The 19971-nt window shown below is 35.7% G+C and overlaps 1 protein-coding gene across 16 annotated transcripts in view; it reads left to right on the top strand.

Annotated features, from left to right (window-relative positions):
- The window catches only part of TIA1 (TIA1 cytotoxic granule associated RNA binding protein), a 32560-nt gene that overhangs the window by 969 nt on the left and 11620 nt on the right, over positions 1 to 19971 (top strand). For 3 of the 16 annotated variants that reach the window (XR_006777863.2, XM_045788199.2, XM_045788197.2), the window contains exons 2-7: positions 8937 to 9033; positions 11385 to 11483; positions 12460 to 12514; positions 12687 to 12719; positions 13952 to 14039; positions 17194 to 17269. Coding sequence is in view for 12 of the 16 variants with exons in the window: in XM_045788199.2 (XP_045644155.1) it covers positions 8937 to 9033; positions 11385 to 11483; positions 12460 to 12514; positions 12687 to 12719; positions 13952 to 14039; positions 17194 to 17269 (448 nt within the window). In the remaining 4 variants the exon portion in view is untranslated. Of the gene's footprint in view, positions 1 to 8936; positions 9034 to 11384; positions 11484 to 12459; positions 12515 to 12686; positions 12720 to 12763; positions 17270 to 19971 lie in introns of those variants that run through there. The other 13 variants (XM_045788201.2, XM_045788200.2, XR_006777869.2 and 10 more) reach the window with 12 other exon arrangements.

The raw sequence follows: 19971 nt of genomic DNA, 5'->3' as shown, positions 1-19971 counted from the left end.
AATCTCTCAGCCGAGGGGAAGTGGATATAATACATTTTTATCATCGCTTGCTACTTTTGTGATTGACATGTTGCTGAACGAGCGAGCAGTTTTTATGAAGCAACAGTTGATAAATACCTTAACTGATTTAGTCACCTCTGAGAGTTGTTAGTGTTAAATGATCTCAGCTGGGGATATTTTCTTTGTCGTGTAGCTTCCCCCACAGCATTCTCTTTTGTTTTTCAAAGTATTCTCAGAAGAGGTGATCTTGCCGTTGTTGCTTTTCTCGAAAAGAAGAAAAGGCCTAATGAGTTTTTGACCTGACTTTTTGTTTTTATTCTTAGCATACTGGCAATTTGAGAACTCCATGCGTTAAAAATACAATTTTAGGTTTCTTTCTGCAACTTTTTAGATGTTACAGTTGTTAGGAAGAAAATGTAATAGATTATTTTTTCACCCTGAAAGTGTTTCCGTTTTTAATCTGTGTGAGAAACATAGTCACACTTTTTTCTTAAGAGATTAGTAAACTTTTTGCTAGTTTATCTTATAACCTGTTACTTTTAGTGTCTTTTTAATAGGATGCAAGACTTAGTGGGCGTCCCTTGCTTTTTGAAAGTTTATATCTATAGATTAATATTCCCTAAAAAACAATTAGCTTCATAGGCTTTATGGAACTCATTTTTCCCCCTTGCCTCTTTGCTAGAAGTGTGACAGCCAGCAGCATATTGGATTAAGCACTGATCATTTTTTATAATGTCTTTAAATTTAAGATTCTTACATGATTGTGAAATTTTTAATTTCAGAAACTGCCAGAAATATCTGGGAACTTAACCTTTTTATTATGTTGATTTGGGAATATCAAATAATGAAGACAACCTCACCTTTCTCAGGCCAGTCTACAAAAGCAGGTAGTTAAATTGTACTAGCTTGGGGACAGGGGACCAACCGTTGCAGGAGAAATAAGGAGATTTTATTCACTTATTGAGTGCTTATGATTGCCAGGTTCTGTGTTAAATGCTTTACATGCTTGTTTAATCTTCATCAGAACTCTCCAGTAAGGGTCTATTCTGCAGCTGAGGAAAAGCTAAGTTTAAATAACTCACCCAGGGTCATCCGCCTTTTTGTTCATCATCCTGCAATTCTGCTATCCTCAACTCTTTAACTCTTATGGCTAAATGTGCTTTGTAGTCTTCACTAGAACACCCCATCCAAGAATCTTTTCCCCGAAGTAGTCCATGTTCTAACTGCCTATTATCTCCCTTCTACTTCTCTCAACCAGAACTCCCCATTCTTCCAGTGAAACCAGTCTTGATTAAACATGAGTAGGTGTAAATCACTAAGTTTTACCAGCAATATTTTGTTTTACCATCAGTGTTTTTACTTTTAATATAAAATATTTGTTTTAATGACCCTTCAAGTCAGGGTCTTTCAGTATGTTCCTAGCAGTGTCTAGTCTACGGTAAGTGATCAATAAATTTGTTTTAAAAGCTGGTACAGTTCCAAGCAATGAATCAAGATTTTATTCATTCTTGAGGAAAAGGTAGTCTGAATCTCAGTATCACCTGTGTACGTAAATGGCTCAGGAGATAACTTCATTTGCCACAGATGAGCGTTCAGCATTAAGTTAGAGATTGCTGGTGTTCAATTCCTTTTCAGCAGGACTTTGGAGACATTTGAGAAATGGTTTGCTTTGGGGTATATTTTGAAAATAGAGCAACAGGAATTACCTATAGACTGGGTGTGGGGTGTGAGAATGAAGTCAATAATAAGTAGGTTTCCTTACAAATGCGTAATATCAGCCATCTAAAATGTTAGTTTGTTGGAGTTTCCTGGCTGGCTAGGTCAGTAGAACATGTGGACTCTTGATCTCCAGGTTAAGTTCGAGCCCCGCTTTGGCTGTAAAGATTACTTAAAAAAAATAAAATATTTAAAAATAAAAAGTTGTTGCGAAATAGAAGTAAAAATGAGAACAGTCTTGAGGGAATGGTTGTCTTAGGATGTCCTGGGGCATAACATTACATACATTTGTTCAGGCTGGTTTATGTATATGGTCTGATCTCCAAGTGAAGGAGGTGCCAGCTAATGAAATACGGCGGTTTCAGCTATCAGAAAAGTGACAGTTGTTAATCATAGTAGGGTTATGATGCTGGTGTACCATTTGCTGTTGTACATAATTTCATAATTAGGAAAAGACACCTTTCCCCCTGAATTAGAGTAACTCAGGCAAAGTGGGATAATTTCTAAGCAGTTTGAAAATGTTCAAAAGTAATTCTGAGAGAATACAGTTATCTCTTTGACAGTTATCTATAGAGTACTTAAAGTGTTCGAGGCAGGGCTCTCAGCACTAGATATATAGTATGAGTAAAAATGAAAATCTCCTTTTTTTTTTTTTTTAAGAGAGTTTAAGTAATCTCTACACCCCACGTGGGGCTCGAACTCACAACCCCAAGATCAAGAGTTGCATGCTCCTCTGACTAAGCCAACCAGGCACCCCACTAAAAATCTCTATTCTTTAGGAATTTATCATTAGTTAGAATCCTCTTCATGCTTTTCACTCATTTTCACAGAAGCTTCATATCAGATTCTGCATTTTTATACAAGGATTGCAGCTCAAAACCTAGTACAGCATTCTGCTTTGTAAATTTTTACTCTCAAATTTTCTAGAGCTATTCTAATAAAAATGAATATTTTAAATGTTTTGGATTCCATTTTTATAACTATTAGAACTTAGTTACCAGCTTCAAAAATATGTATTAAATTGATGTGAAATCTATTCCTGGCAGAACTGTCAAGGGTTAACTGGTAATTGATGGTTTCCCATTGGTTAATTCCAAACTGGTTAATTGATGACTTTTCCATTGACTCTTCCCAGGTAGCTTTTTATTTTGAAAAATTAAAAACCAGAAAAGTAACAAAAATACTACATTGAGGACTTAGGTACCTTTTGTGTGCTAATACCAGTTGTGTGCTAATAACCAGTTGCTAGTAGTCAAATTTGCCTTATTTAGGTATATTCTTGTTTTGATGAACCATTTGAAAAGACATAACACTTCAGGCCTAAATACTTTACCATATATTTCCTTAGAACAAAGGCATTCTTTTATATAACCATGAAAATATTGTCATATTAAGGAGACTACATTGATACAATATTGTCAGCTAATGTACTGTCTGTATTCATATTTATCCAGTTACCCAAGGAAGACATTTTTTAGTCCATGGAGTCTGTTTGCTTCAACAGTTAATTTTCTTGTACTCCTCTCCTTACTTTCCAGTTCTGCACAAGATTGGTACATAATCTCAGCAGTGATATAATAAATATCAACATGGGGTACTTTAATCCATGCCGTTAACAAGAAGTCCATGGAACAGCTAAAAAGAGATTTTTTTTTTTTTAAAGATTTTTTATTTATTTGACAGAGAGAGAGTGAACACAAGCAGGAGGAGTGGGAGAGGAAGAAGCAGGCTCCCAGTGGAGGAGCCTGATGTGGGGCTCGATCCCATAATGCCGGGATCACGCCCTGAGCCGAAGGCAGACGTCTAACGACTGAGCCACCCAGGCGCCCCTAAAAAGGGATATTTTAATGTGGTGTTTTGTTTTGTTTTGATTTTTAGGATTTTATTATTTATTTGACAGAGAGAGAGCACAAGCAGGGGGAGTGGCAGGCAGAGGGAGAAGCAGACTCCACACTGAGCAGGGAGCCTGATGGGGGGCTTGATCCTAGGACCCTGGGATCATGACCTGAGCCGAAGGCAGACCTTCACCAACTGAGCCACCCAAGCGCCCCAATATTGTTTTTTTTTTTAAACAATTAAAAAAATAAAAACTTGCATAAATATAAGAAAATTACATTTTTGTTTAGTGGTCCAATATACAAGACAGGGAAACTTGGCTTGCCACTGCTCCAGTATTAGGGTTTTTTTAATCAGTTGGGATTTTTTTTAATGCAAGGAGCAAAAAAAATTTAAGCAGAAAAGGTATTTATAAAAACAAGATATTGGACACTCCCACATTTGCAGGAAGGTTATGGAACCTGGCTTAGAAATTTTTCAGGAAAACGAGACAGCTGTCAGGCCCACAGTCCTTATCAAGCCACAGACCACCCCAGAAAGGGTGTTAGTGCCACATCCACTGAGGACCAGATACCACAGCTTCCACTTTCACTGGACATGGGACTCCACTGCTGTTTGCCACCAAAATGGATTTTTTTCGGTCTCTGCTTCTTTAAGCCTTCTCTTTGTCTTCTGTGTTCAGGTCTGGTTTTTCTAATCATCCTAACCTAGATCACATGCAAGGGAAACTACAAAACCCTATCAGGCCTTTTCAGCTTCTGTAGAGAAATGAGCCTCATAGAGTGAGGATTTCTTTAAAAATAGGAAGGAAGATGTTTGGCAGCACCCCCCAAAAAATAATCCACTACACCTGTAAAAAATCTGTTAACAGGAAATCCTTTGGCTTCAAAAACAGAATAGAATGTAGCTGTGGAACAGCTAAAGAAACATATATACATAAAGATGAGAATGAATTTTGTAAAGTATAGTGCATTCTACAAACTATAAGAAACTTTTTATTTTTCCATTGAAAGTATAGTGACTATAAAAAGAAACTTCAGTTTTCAAATTTGGGCTGTCTCAGATTAATATTTAGCAAATAGATTGGGAAAGTAATAACATTAAGTTGCTTCTAAAAACTTGAACTAGGTAGTTATTAATGATTAACTTATTGGTAAAAAGCAAAACTCTAATGGATTATTTTATTTGCACAAGGAAGGAAAAGAGATTTTGTCATTTGAATTCTTTGGTACGAAAATGTTATATATGTTACTTGTAGTTTATTGTAATGGTGTTGAAGGTTGAGAGCAAGTTGTTTGTGAAACTTCCCCTGAAGAGCTTTTCTCTAAACGGGTGTATGTAGAGTGAATTGATAGAGGCTTCTGGAGCTTACAATACACAACAGGTCACAACAGATAAACAATTATAAAGTAGTACAAATTCTAGGGCTTTTTAAAGTAGCTTTTTAAAAAATTATCTTTAAGTAGGTAATATCACTCAGAATATTTCTCAGAAAATTAGACAGTTTTGCAAAGAGTAAAAATTTCTGTTCCTAAATACTGCCCCCTTGACACTAGATTATCTAGCTTTAGCAAAGTAGATGTTAGAATTAAATTTTCAGAAGAGCCGTTTTTTTCATTTAGGCATATGCAGTTCTGAGATTTTCTTATAGGCGTAAGAGTCAGGTGAAAATAGATATGAAACAGTTGTAGAGATAGTACAGAGTTCTCATATAACCTTCACCCAGATTCCCTTAATGTTGACATCTTACATAGCCATGGTATAGTTATCAAAAGTAAGAAATTGACATTGTACAGTACTATTAACTACAAGGTTTATTCCAGTTTCTCCAGTTTTTCTACTAATGTTCTTTTTCTTTCCTGGGATCCAGTCCAAGATACTACATTGCATTTAGTTGTCTTATCTTCTTACTACTCTCCTTTAATATGTGAGGGGATGCCTTTCATGACGGTGTCACTCTTGAGAGGGTAGTGTTTCAGTGTTTCTTCATTGTACAGTGACTCCTTTTTTTTTCTTTTTTCAACACTGTTAATTAGAATTGAGTCACTAAGGCTAACCTATACTCAAGAAGAGGGAAATTAAGCTTCACTTAATAGAGGGAGATTTGGACATGTGTTAAAGCAACCAATTCATTGTTAAGACCAGCCGTTAAGTGTTTTAGAGGAGATACTCTGAGACTCTACACATATCCTGTTTCTTCTTAAAATTTTCGTCAGCTGAAAGATCCACGGGTGGATCTCACCAGGAGCATTTATTATTGTGCTGGCTTAATGGTAATTTCCCTCACTTCTTCTACATTTATTAATTATAGAGTTCTCCAAGAAAAAGTTAACTCCTCTCCCCAAATTTAGGTTATAGTCAAGAATTAGTCATTGCATTTGGTTGTCAATGTCTTTCAGGTTTCTTTTCAAGAACAGTCCTCTCTTTTTTGGGGCGCCTGGGTGGCACAGCGGTTAAGCATCTGCCTTCGGCTCAGGGCATGATCCTGGCGTTATGGGATCGAGCCCCACATCAGGCTCCTCTGCTATGAGCCTGCTTCTTCCTCTCCCACTCCCCCTGCTTGTGTTCCCTCTCTCGCTGGCTGTCTCTATCTCTGTCAAATAAATAAAATCTTAAAAAAAAAAAAAAAAGAATCTTATATTAAAAAAAAAAAAAAGAACAGTCCTCTCTTTTTAAAAAAATTTTTAGGACAATTTTTTTAAGAGATCAAGTTGTCTTACATAATATTCCACATCTGAATTTGTATAATTGTTTTATATGCCCGATATTCTATAAACTTTTTTAAGATTTTATTTATTAGAGAATGTCTGCACACATGTGCACACAAGCAGGGGGAGGGGCAGAGGGAGAGGGAGAAGCAGGCTCTGCACTGAGCAAGGAGCCCGATGCGGAACTGGATCCCAGGACCCTGGGATCATGACCTGAGCCATAGGCAGGTGCTTAACCAACCGAGCCACCCAGGCATCCCCAATATTCTATAAACTTAGAATTAGATTCAAGTTAGACCTTTTTTATTTGAATACTTCATAGGCGATATTTTTATTTGAATACTTCATAGGCGATATTGTATAATATATATTGTACATGCAAATGTCCATCCATAAAATGATTTAAAGTTTGATTACTGGATCACGGGTGAAACAGCCAAAGCTTTCTCTTTTAAGGTAGTTTTCCCTTTGCATTGTTCAGTCATCTGTGTAATAACTTAGGCACCCTGCAAATACCCATTTTCACACCATCCTTTCACCTAATTGTTTTGCATCCATTAATGATTCTTGCATGAATTAATCATTTCAGTAGGGCTTACGTATTGTTTACTACTTTAATTCTCTCTACACTTATGGACTAGCATTATTCTGTAAAGGAGAATTTTTCCCTCATCAACTAGAGCTATTAGATTGTACTACACAGGGGACACCTGGGTGGCTCAGTCGGTTAAGTGTCTGCCTTTGGCTCAGGTCATGATCCCAGGGTCCTGGGATTGAGCCCCGCATCTGGCTCCCTGCTCAATAGGGAGTCTGCTTCTCCCTCTGCCCCTTACCCTGCTGATGCTCTCTCGCTCTCTCTCCCTCTTTCTGACAAATAAGTAAAATCTTTAAAAAACAAAAAAACTATGCTATCCCTTAAAAAAAAAAAAAGATGGTGCTACACTGGAGTTTCCACTCAAAGCAAGATAAATGCTTAATTCTTTCCCTTTAATTACAGATACTCCGAATAAGGACATGATATAATAATAGCCTCCAATACTGGAAAAACTGTTGGGTATATAGATGTTGCAATTGATTTTTTTTTTTTTTTTTTAAGATTTTGTTTGGTTGTTAGCACAAGAGGGGTGAGGGTCAGAGGGAGAAGCAGACTCCCTGCCGAGCAGGGAGCTGGATGAGGGACTCAATGCAGGACTCCATCCTGGGACTCTAGGATCATGACCTGAGCCGAACACAGTCGCCCAGCCAGCTGAGCCACCCAGGCGCCCTGCAGTTGATTTTTGAGTATCATTTTCTACCTGATCTTTAAACATTGTTCATTGTTCCTTAAGACTTATCCCTTCTCCCTTTGCCATTTTAACCTATTCCAGTGCCTTCATAGAAAGCACTCAGTATATGTCTTTTGCATGGGTAAGTGGAAGGAAGGAATTGGATCCATATTTTCAGGCATGTGTGAATGTTTATTTTTCTGGGGAGAAAGTCCATACCTTTTATCACATTCTCTGCAGGATTCTTGGCAGAAAAATGGGAAACTGTGGTTGTTGGGAGACTACATTCTGATTTCAGAAGCGATAAACCTCAGGGGTGCCTGGGTGGCTCAGTTGGTAGAGATTAGACTTGATCTGAGGGTGGTGAGCTCAGGCCCTACATTGGGCATGGGGCCTACTTAAAAAAAAAGGTGATAAACCTCCAACTCTTAACAGGTCTAGAAGTAATCTCATTTCAAAATCCCATTTTGAAAATTTATAAGCTCTTTAAAACAGATTATCCTGATCATGTGGTTTTGTAATACACTATTTATACTAATGGAATATGTTAGTCACCAAGGCATATTATCTGTTAAAAGTCTCTCCTGGAATCCTTCTACTCCCTCTACACTTCCACTGATTAGTGATATTCATGGAAAGGTTTTCCATCCCTTTGTGACCATATGCAATACCTGATAAGTGATTTACCCTCGATTTTTCAAAAATATATTTATTGTGTAAACCAAAGTATACCAAATTGGACAGTGTAAGGGGAATTGTGTGGATTAAAAATTGAGGAAATTTTAATGTTCTCAGTAATACTGTAGAAGTAGAAATAATTGCAGAGCTTCCCAGGATTGATTGTATAAATGATTCGAGAATTAAAAAAAAAATACTTATTTTTGTGTGAGAGAGAGAGAGAGTGCACCTGCACAAGTGAGGGGGAGGACAGAGGGAGAAGCAGACTCCCCACTGAGCAGGGAGGGATCCTGATGCGGGACTCCATCCCAGGACCCTGGCATCATGACCTGAGCCAAAGGCAGACACTTAACCAGCTGAGCTACCCAGGCACCCTGATTTGAGATTTTTAAAAAACATATCTTCCTAAGGTAAGCCTACAGAAATAGTAGGTTTAATTTGCAAAACCTTGACTAAACACACACACACACACACACACACACACACACACACACACACACACACACGTAATTCCCCTTTACTAGTGGTGTCAGTGTAATTACAAGTAGTGTATCATACATCTGCTTTGAAAGAAATTTTGAAGTTTTGGCAAACTTTTAGAACCTGTTCCCAGTGGTATAGTTTAAGGAAGAGATCTGCCTATTCCCAAAATTTCTTTTTCAGTAAGCTACATTAGAAACTGATGCAAAAGAAGGAAATTTAAAATGGTAAGTTGTTTTTCTTTGTGTTTCAGGTATGTCGGCAACCTTTCCAGAGATGTGACAGAAGCTCTAATTCTCCAGCTCTTTAGCCAGATTGGACCTTGTAAAAACTGCAAAATGATTATGGATGTAAGGGTATTTTACTTAGTTAACTTTCTTCTTTTTTAATAGATTAGTTAAATCATTACTTCCAGGAACTCTCTCTCTCTCTCTCTCTCTCTCTCTCTTTTTTTTTTAAGTATGCTCTACCCTCAGTATGGGGCTCGAACTCACGACCCCGAAGTCAAAAGTTGCATGCTGTACCAACTGAGCCAGCCAGGTGCCCCTCTTCCAGGAACTCTTAAATTAGTTTATACAGGGATAAACTAGGAAGAGCATGGGACCCTTGATCTTCAGGTCATGAGTTTGAGCCCCATGTTGGGTGAAGAAATTACTAAAAAAAAAAAAAAAAAAATTAAAAACTGCAGGGTCATTCATTTTAAAAAGTAGTCTTATGCAGTCTAAATTCCTAGTAATTTTAGTGCATTTAAGTCAGTCTTAGCCACTGAGTTTAACTTATTTTACTAATAAATAAAGGAGGAAGAGAATAGAACTAATCATTTTTAGAGCAAATAAGAACTATATGTAGGCTCTTGTTTTAAGGTGCATTGAGGCATCAGAATTGTTTTATATGTGTTGTCAGTTGATTGGCTAATCTGGAAATTCAGTTATTACAATTACATTGGGAAACTGGGTAAAAAGTAATATACTGTGAAAGTGTTTGGTTGTGTGTGTTTGTGTGTGTGTGTAAGTGTTTTAACTTTTAAATGTCATGATTCAGGCTTTTCTTGCATTGTGGCAGTTCCCATCCATCAGACCTTAATGTACAGAAAAACATTGCCTCATTGATCTGTAATTGCTGTTAACCCTGAATCATAGTATGTATAAAAAGACAAGTCTAAATTCCAGTCTATTTATACTGTTGGACTGATGTTCCTAATTACGAATTTTATACTCTCTGGAGTATAAAGGCTGATAGTGTGAATGCTTAGATCTTTTTATCTAAGAAGTGCAGTTTTTTCTGGGTACAAATTAAGTAAGATTCTTTTTTCATTTGATTATGCTGACGTGTAAGCTACTTTGTGTAACCACATTCTGATGCCTGATGACACTGACCTCTGTAATAGAATTACCATTAAGTGTAGCATTAGTTTGAATTATGCAATTTTTAAAACATTTTTATATTTTTTAATTTTTTTTTAAGATTTTTAAAAATTTATTTCATTTAGAGAGAGAGTGAGGGGGAGAGTACAGAGCCCATCTCAGGGCTTGATCCCCAGGACCCTGAGTGAGTAGGATGCTTAACTGACTAAGCCACCCAAGTGCCCCTCTTAATGTTTTTAAAATGAAATGATTGTCTTGGCGCCTGGGTGGCTCAGTCAGTTAAGCGTCTGCCTTTGGCTCAGGTCATGATCTCAGGGTCCTGGGATCAAGCCCCACATCGGGCTCCTTCTGCTTGCCACTCCCCCTACCTGTGCTCTCTCTCTCTGTCAAATAAATAATCTTTTAAAAAAATAATAATAAAATGATTGTCTCAGTGTTATAAATTTTGTGGTCGCCTCCTTACTCTAACATTCTTAAAAATCATTGCCAGTGACTTTTTTAAACAATTAATCGTCCTTGAACCAAAATAGTAATTTCTTTATTCTAATCTCATCTTAGAGTTTTGAAGTAGTTTCCTATTTTAACAATTCTGTTTAGGAGTTTATGGAAAGAATTAAAAAATGGACTCAAAGTCGTTTTGTATTTTGCAGATAGGTGTAAAATATGGGGTGTTTTTTCTGCTTCTTTAATTTACAGTAAAGCATCCAAGTTGCACTTACCAGATCTCAACACCAGAAAAGAGAATTTTTAAAAGACTATGGGCAAAAAATTGATGTCAGAAAGTCCACATTCTAAAACCTATTCTAAAAACTGTTTACCGGAAAACCTCTTCAGTTTGCAGAGCCTGAAATAGGTTTAAGAAGGTTGGCTGATACTTTCTGCTACTTAGCAAGTTAGAAGCAGCAAAGATATGTGTATGTTTACAGCATTAAAGGTAACATTTAACAGGGAAGGGAGAGGAAAGAACATTAGAAGCCAGTACTGAGACTTGAAAGCATAAGAGTCTAGTCAAACTTAACTAACATCATTTCATAAAGAAATGATTCTATGATGAGGAATGTGTGTGTAGCTTCTGTATGCATCCATCCATAGTTAGGATACTTAATCATTAATACAAGATTAAATTATATATAGTAGATAGTATAACTTGTTGAAGAAGATGTGTTCTTTATAAACAGTTCATTTTTTTTAATGTTTACTTCCTTATCTAAAAATTTACTTGTGGAATGGACCCCTTCATTTTCCTTGGTTTGATATTTGAAATATATAAGACTTCACATAATTTTAAGATAATGGGAGTATACGACTTAAACTTGGCTTTCGTGTCTCTTCAACAGACAGCTGGAAATGATCCATATTGTTTTGTGGAGTTCTATGAGCATCGTCATGCAGCTGCAGCACTAGCTGCTATGAATGGGCGGAAGATAATGGGTAAGGTAAGCTGTCATATTTAAAGAAGGTGATTTGAAAAATTTTAAGTTCTATACAATTTTGTTTACTATTTATTTATCTATTGAGATTGTTCACAAGCAGGGGTGGCAGGGAGGGCAGAGGGAAAGAGAATCCCAAGCAGGCTCTATGTTCAGTGCAGAGCCCAACATGATCTCAGGACCCTGAGATTGTGACCCGAGTCAAAATCAAGAGTCGGACACTTAAGGGATAAAGAAAGGGGGGGTAATCAGAAGGGGGAATGAAACATGAGAGACTATGGACTATGAGAAACAAACTGAGGGCTACAGAGGGAAGGGGGGTGGGGGAATGGGATAGGCTGGTGATGGGTAGTAAGGAGGGCACATATTGCATGGTGCACTGGGTGTTATACACAACTAATGAATCATCGAGCCTTACATCGAAAACCGGGGATGTACTGTATGGTGACTAACATAATATAATAAAAAATCATTATTAAAAAAAAAAAGTCGGACACTTAACCAACTGAGTCACCCTACACCCCCAATTTGATTACCTTTTAGAAGCATTATATCACTTTATAGCAAAAGGTCATTTAATATTGAAAGGATGGAATGTTTAAGAGGGCATGTTTATGTTGGTATTCTTCAAGATGCTTCACACATGGTAAATACTAAAATACTTGTTGAATTACTCAAGCTTGGATGAAACCTCTAGAACTTTGGATACTAATGGGGAAGAATAAAAAGAAAGAAATGGTTGTTACTTTAGATAAGAAAGGTTAGTTGAATGTTAACAGAGAAGTATGTAAGATTAGGATTTGCCAGCATTTGCGTAAGTGTAGGTTAAAAGGTAAGTATTGAAACTTCGACCAGAGCTGTTATCCTCTTGAATGTTTCATTTCCACCATGTACCTTCCTACGTGTTTATAGATGCAAGTCTTGTAATATCTGATTTTGAGCTTTATTTTTATGGCGTATAAATGTAGAAACATTTTTTTAGGAAGTCAAAGTGAATTGGGCAACAACCCCCAGCAGTCAAAAGAAAGATACAAGCAGTAAGTATATTTTATACTCTTTGAACATTTGTTTTTATTGTACACAGTAGTTTTATTGTAAAGCATATAAACATCGTACATGTTTGCAGTAATGTTTTGATCGTTATCCTAAGATATGATTGAATGTGTTTGTGTTAATAAATTTAAGAACAAATCTAATCTTTGTCATCAGGTAGTACCGTTGTCAGCACACAGCGTTCACAAGGTAATTGTATCTTCTTAAACATAAAATGAAATCTCTTGAAAGGGTATTCACTAACCACTTGAAATTTTTTTGTTTGATATTGAGGGGAGGGGGGAGGGAGGGGGTCGTATTTCTATTTGTCTCTCTGGCAATATTTTTCCCCCTTCTTCCCAGTGTTGACCAAATGTGGCTTGTCCACTACTTTGGTGCTATTTCAAGCTCTCTGACCCCCTTGGTAGCAGCTGATGCCTTAGAAATACTTCCGCCAACTAAAGGGCAAGATACCCTGCTTCCTTGAGGTCACGATCTGTGCTTCATACCAGAGCTTCTGATTGCTTGAGTTGCTCCTGAAACTGTGTTTCCCAAATGGCAACCCAATATGTTGCTTAAGGCCTGCCAAATGGGGGTAACTTTTCTTTCCAAATATACTTTGTCAAAGTTGATGTATGTGTTCCTTTTAAAGTGTTGATCCAAATATTTTTATTTTTAAAGTGTTTCTTTTTTTGACCGTTGTCTTTAAAAAAAAAAACCACAAACTTCACATATGGGATCGTTATTTCTCTCCAATGCTTTTTTAATGGCTCTGATATAAAGTGAAGGGATTACTGTTTTCATTCTGTTGCCTTCAGTCTTAGTTCACTTGCACATGGATTCACATAAACTGAATGGTGTAATGTCTGGGCAACCAAAACTGTTGGCTTTTGAGAAAACTGTCAAATACTTTAACATCAAACTGTTGCAATGCAAGGTATTTCTTTGATTGTTCTTCACAAAATATGGTTAAACCAAGTATATCATGTAGCTAGCTTCAGTAAATTGTCTTAACTGAGGCAAATCTAGTCTACATAACTCACAATACCACTATTTTATTTTAATTTTAAAACCTTAATGTAGTGGTAAACTGGATAAATGTAAATAATCACTATTATAATGGTAATTAAGTCATTAATAATTTTTTTGCAAAACTTGTTATATATTATTAGTTTATTTTCTTAGACCAGTATAATAATTGGCTATAAATAGAAATGTAACTGTCAGTTTCCAGTTAGATATATCAGTCTTTAAGAGAATCTTTTCTATATTATCACCTTCATTCGTTTTGTGTATAATTGATAGGATCTGTATAGATATAGGATAGTATTTTGCTTATACTTAATCCATAAATTAAGATTATTTTACTGAATAGATTTTAGTGTATTTTAAATTCTAAAATTTTATTTTTCTTTTCACTTCCCCTTCCTTCCCCTTATAAGATCATTTCCATGTCTTTGTTGGTGATCTCAGTCCAGAAATTACAACTGAAGATATAAAAGCTGCTTTTGCACCATTTGGAAGAATATCGTAAGTAACAGAAGATAAATTTAAACTGATCTTAATTAGAAACAGGCTTATGTAGAAGTAATTTGAAAATCTGTTATGAATTTTAACCCTTCAATATAATTCGTTTTATTGTTTAGAGACTGTTTAAGCCATAATAGCCAAAGATTGTTTTCCTATTGATAAATCTTTGGTCTTCAGTTACTTTAAAATCCTTTTTCAGTTAGCATTAGCTCTTAAGAGACAAATTTGCTATTGTACATACTGTTTCTTATGTAAGTGGCTTGCTTAGCTTGGTGATAATCTTTAGTAACCTTGTGCTGTGACTAAGGAATTTAGACCCTTGGGGCACTTCTATGATACCATGCATTTTTTGTTAATATATTTTAACAAAAAGAAACCTAACAATTCAACCTAAAAAGCAGTTGTTAAATGTTAATCCCTGGGTATCTACCCTTTTGTTGTTGTTGTTATTGTTAATAATAATACCTTTTAGTATTTTGTGTAGCAGTCTTGCTTGCATTTGTTATTAATCATATAGTTTAGGCCCTTCGTAAGTAGCTCGCCCAAGGTAGTATTCATCATAAAAGAACTTTAATATTTTGAAAAGCATGCCATAATAGAGTAAGAATAAGTTGATTATAGTATTTTCTTAGAAGTACTTGTTGAATTTAGAAAACAGAATTTTTGGGTTTCTGGTTGCTTTTTTATTGTTGTTCCAGCTAGAAGAGTAGTAAAAAGGAAACTTTAGCTTTGGTTTGGTTTGAGGAACATAACAACAGCAGAGATGAGGTGAGGAGACTGGAAAGTAAATGCTAATAGTATTGGTGGTAAATTTGGGGAGCTTTCATTTGAAGAGTTGTAGTTCATTGGTAGGAGGACGAAAATGAACAGTGACCAAGGAATGGCCATAGTAGAGGCCAACTTTAAAGGCAGTCAAAAGATTAGGGTTTATAAATGGACTCTCCTGTTAGGCAACATTTTTCTTTGTCTGTGAGAACCAATTAGGAAAATAAAGTTCTAGTTTCTTGATTGTTCCTTTTAATGTTTTAGGGTTTTGATGATGGTTAGCTTGCTTTCAAATTCCTAGACTGGAAAGTGTTAACCTTTGGCCTCTCAAAAGCTCTATAAATCTCTGTATACAAAATTTGTGTTTGTTTTCATTTTGGTGTGGAGTATCTTTGTAAGTTTTATCCTATTTTCAGAGTAGTCACAGGACCATACAAGGATTAAGGAAGGATTAAAGAACCCTGATCTAGATCTTTGCTGCTTCCTCCTTAGAGAATCCTTTCAGAAATAAGTAAGACTTAAATATATTTCAAGGCTAACATATCCTGAAACTTAACTTTAAAAAGAAAAAATTTTTCTAACATTTTAACAGATTCAGTAGCTATTTTATTAAATGCTTTGACTTTGATTGAAGTAGCTTTTCTGAAAACATGGGGATTTTAGTTTGGGATTAGATAAAGATTGTTTAGCAGTCAGTGAGTTTAAGTTAAATGACATTCCAATTTTAATAATGACTTTTTAATCATGGATCAGTAATTTCTTTTTGTTAAATATGTTGGTATCATAATTATAGTCTAGATTTTCTTATGATCAACCATGATTATTGATGTATATAATTTTTTTGGTAAGGCCTTTATAATTTATGAATTATAATTTTCAGTGGAGGTAATGTATAATGTCTAAGTTTTAGGCTGTCCAAGGAATTAGTGTTTCTAAATTTAAAAGAACCATTTTCAGTTGGTAGCATCATTTCCTGATTTTTTTTTTTGTTAAAGGAGATAAATTGATAAATGTATATTGAAAGGTTCTCTTGATAGCCAGATAGTCTCTGTAGAGATCCTCCAACAGTACTTAATTTATAGATGGTGTACAGTAAGCAGTGGCCAATTAAAATATTTAGTATAAAATATATAGTGCTTTCTTACCGTAATTTGTACAGTTTGTACTCTATTCCTTGAGTTTAGGGTAGTCTAACAAATTTGGGTGTAGAAGTGAATCAGCTACCAAATTAAATGCATGTGTACCATACCGATAATTTAATAAGTATTTTTTCGTATTGAGAAATGACTTGCATTAGTTTCCCCTTTTCACCACCACCTCTTTGTCATTTTGACCCTAAACACTTGATAAATCACTCCTAAAATGATCGAAATATGCTTATGTATACTTTAATATAAAATTATATTGCATGGCTTTCTGACTTGGGTTTTTGTTGTGAAAGTGCCTGTTTTGTTCATGTGTCCTGAGAGAACAAGCATTGTGACATACCTGGCTAACTTAAAAGCAGATTGCCTGTGAAGCACAATTTGAGTCCAATTTTTTGAGGTATGGAGTTTTAGCTATCATGGCTGGGTTTTTTTACTCAATCTCAAATAATAGGGCTCTGGTTATTTTGCAGAGTATCTCTGAAGAATGGACAGAATTGCCCTGGCTAACTACAAGCTACGGTTCACAGTGGATAAATGTTGGCGTGCTTTTTTACTTTCTGACTTTTTAAAATTTTGCTTTTATATCTTGTAGTTTCCAATCAATCTTATATGACTGCTATTTTAAAATTCAGTATAAAATCTTTTCTTATATAGTTTAAAACTAAAGTGTGTGTCTCGTGTTTTTCTTCAATGACTTAGCATTTCTGAAAACAACAAGTTCTCAAAATTTACCCATAGTCCAAAAGGGGGGTGTCAATTGATCTGAGAAAACAAAATAATTTAATTAATTTAGGAAATATACAGCTTTTTATTCTTAGTTTCCAGTTTTCTATTTTAATTTTTTTAATGATTAGGTAGTATATGGTGTCAAATAGAAAATTATAAATTGCATGGTTAAAGAAAGCCATTCACTAATGTGCCTGTGAACCCTATAAATGGTTAAGTAATTTCATATGAATAGCTGCTTTTACCATGCTTAATATTTAAAAGTTTAAAAACTTTTTGAAGTGAGAGGCAGTTTTTATACAATGTATACGTATATATTTAAGAAGTTATTGATTTGCATGTTTATTAAGCCTCATTTGCTAATACATGATAAATTTTATAGAATAAAAGGTGAATTTGCATTAAAGGTTCATTTTAATGAAGATGAAACATAAAAATGAGTTGTGTATGACATTCTCACTTGATATCCAGAGGAGAGTTTACAAACCTAAACTTCTGATTATTTCTGATTTCAGAGATGCCAGAGTGGTAAAAGACATGGCAACAGGAAAGTCTAAAGGATATGGCTTTGTCTCCTTTTTCAACAAATGGGTGAGCTCAATTAAAAAGTGCATGTGTAATGCTTTAAGAATAAGGACCAAAGATACTCATTTTGGGTTTTTGTTTTTGTTTTTTAAGATTTTATGTATTTAGGGGCACCTGGGTGGCACAGCGGTTAAGCGTCTGCCTTCGGCTCAGGGCGTGATCCCGGCGTTCTGGGATCGAGCCCCACATCAGGCTCCTCCGCTATGAGCCTGCTTCTTCCTCTCCCACTCCCCCTGCTTGTGTTCCCTCTCTCGCTGGCTGTCTCTATCTCTGTCAAATAAATAAATAAAATCTTTTAAAAAAAATGATTTTATATATTTATTTGAGAGAGAGAGAGCACAAGCAGGTGGAAGGACAGAGGGAGAGGGAGAAGCAGACTCCTGGCTGAGCAGGGAGCCTGATGTGGGGCTCAATCCCAGGACGCTGAGATCATGACCTGAGCCGAAGGCAGATGCTTAACTGATTGAACCATCCAGGAGCCCCTAAAGATACTCATTTTGTTTTAATAATTATCTTACATCTGCCATTTGTTCATTTCACTGAAAATTAACACCTTCACAAGAGGATATCTTTTTTCTCCTGTTTGATCATTTCTTCTGCATTCATTTAGCACCTGATGCATGCAAAGTACTGATAAAATGTTTTCAGAATATAGGAAGTAGAGATGTTTAAATTATCAAAGGTAGATATTGAAAATCTCATGTATTCATTATCTCCATGTTTATATTCTATGATAATTTAAAAGTAATAGCGTTTTCTATTTGCTTCATATATATGAATATATATAGTTGTTGATAATGAGTTAACATACTATTTTACTAAATTCTCTTATGGTAATTTTCAGTTGGTTCTTGTGAATTTTTAAAATATAAAATCATATTACCTGCAAATATATATAATTTACCTGGAAAAGAGTAACTGATAGGGCGTCTGGCTGGCTCAGTCAGTAGAGCGTGAGACTCTTGACCTCAGAGTTGTGAGTTCAAGCCCCATGTTGGGTACAAAGATTACTTGAAAAATAAATAAATAAACTGTTCAAAAAACAAACAGTAAAATGCTCCAATGGGTGGGGACTTCTTAGAAATTATATGAAAATGTCTTCTCATTTCTTTCATTTAACAATCATTTACTGAACACCAATTTGCATGGACTTGAAATTTCTGGGTTTTGCGGAGAAAAGAAAGGATAGCCCAGTTTGTCAAATGATAGGTGAGAGTAAGGTATATACAGAAGGAAAAGCCTCATCTTCAGTGTGTCAGCTGGATGAAATCTTTGGCATGTCCTCCATACAACATAATCATGTGCTTTTGTTTTAAAATATAAAAAATATATATGCCATAGAAATCTTTCCATAGCCAGTACTTACTGAAGGGGGAATCTCTATAGATACTGATTATAGAACTATTTCTGTGGTAAATTAAGTGAAAAAGGCTCATTTGTGTAAAAATTTGTGTATTTTTGGGGGGTATGTGTGTTCCTCTCACAGGGATAAGCAAAAAATTTGCCGTAGAGTTTCCTGTTTGGGGGTTGGAAATGAGGGGCAAATGGTGGGCAGCTGCTCACAGTATTGTGCTGCTTGAAGTTTGAACCTTGTAAATGTATTATAAGTTTAAGTAAATGATTTACCTCCTTTAGTGTGATAACTCAAGGTTCAAAATAGTTAAATGCCAGAGATATAACACTTCAAAAATACAGGCGTGAATGGTGGGAGAATATATATGCACTGGAGTATATACTAAGGTTCCGTTAACCTTCGATTTTAGTGTATTGCTTCTATGTTAGGACTGTCATTTGCCAAAGATGAGTTACTGAAACACTAGGGTACTTTTTGTGTAAGAATACCTTAGGGGGGAAAAAAAAGAATGCCTTAAAAAATAAGCCATTAGGAGAGCCTGACTGGCTCAGGAGTTGTGAGTTCAAGCCCCATGTTAGGCATAGAGAAATTTTTAAGAAAAAAAAAATTAAAATGAGCTATTAAAAGTTTTTGATAGTGTGATATGTATTTTAGAAAGGTTTTTCTTTGGGGCGCCTGGGTGGCTCAGTCATTAAGTGTCTGCTTTTGGCTCGGCATGATCCCGGCGTTCTGGGATCAAGCCCGGCATCAGGCTTCTCCACTGGGAGTCTGCTTCTGCCTCTCCCATTCCCCCTGCTTGTGTTCCCTCTCTTGCTGGCCGTCTCTCTCTCTCTCTCTGTCAAATAAATAAATAAAATCTTAAAAAAAAAAAAAAAAGGTTTTTCTTTAATAAACAAAATATTTGAAATAGATATTGTATCATTTCTTAATGGCTTCATGTGAAGTTTATGACCATTGGTTATTGTGCCAGTTCCTTCTGGCTTTTTAAAAAATACATGTGTTTGTAGTTAACACCAGATATTGTCAGACTTTTTTTTTTTCTGGGTTCCTGTGTCTGCTTACATTGGAACTGTCTCGTTATTCTTCACTATGAACTCTTACTATGGAGATATTTGCTATAACAGTTTGCAACCATTTTACCCAAAATTTATTTTCCAAATCAGAAGTCTGCCTTAAAAATGTTTACTTGGCTTGCAAGTTTGGGTAAGAGAATGTAGAATGCACTGCAATTATCTCAGCTGTTCACATAGTAACATTGTATCTTGTTGTTATTGATTGATTGGAGAGAACATGAATGGAGGGGAGGGGCAGAGGGAGAGGGAGAAGCAGACTCCCCATAGAGCAAGGAGCCTGA

Source organism: Ursus americanus, chromosome 7, assembly GCF_024610735.1.
Source record: "Ursus americanus isolate L20-20 chromosome 7, mUrsAme1.1.p, whole genome shotgun sequence".
NCBI lineage: Eukaryota > Metazoa > Chordata > Mammalia > Carnivora > Ursidae > Ursus > Ursus americanus.
Note: the sequence above shows the minus strand (reverse complement) of the source record. Positions and strands in the feature narration are given on the sequence as shown.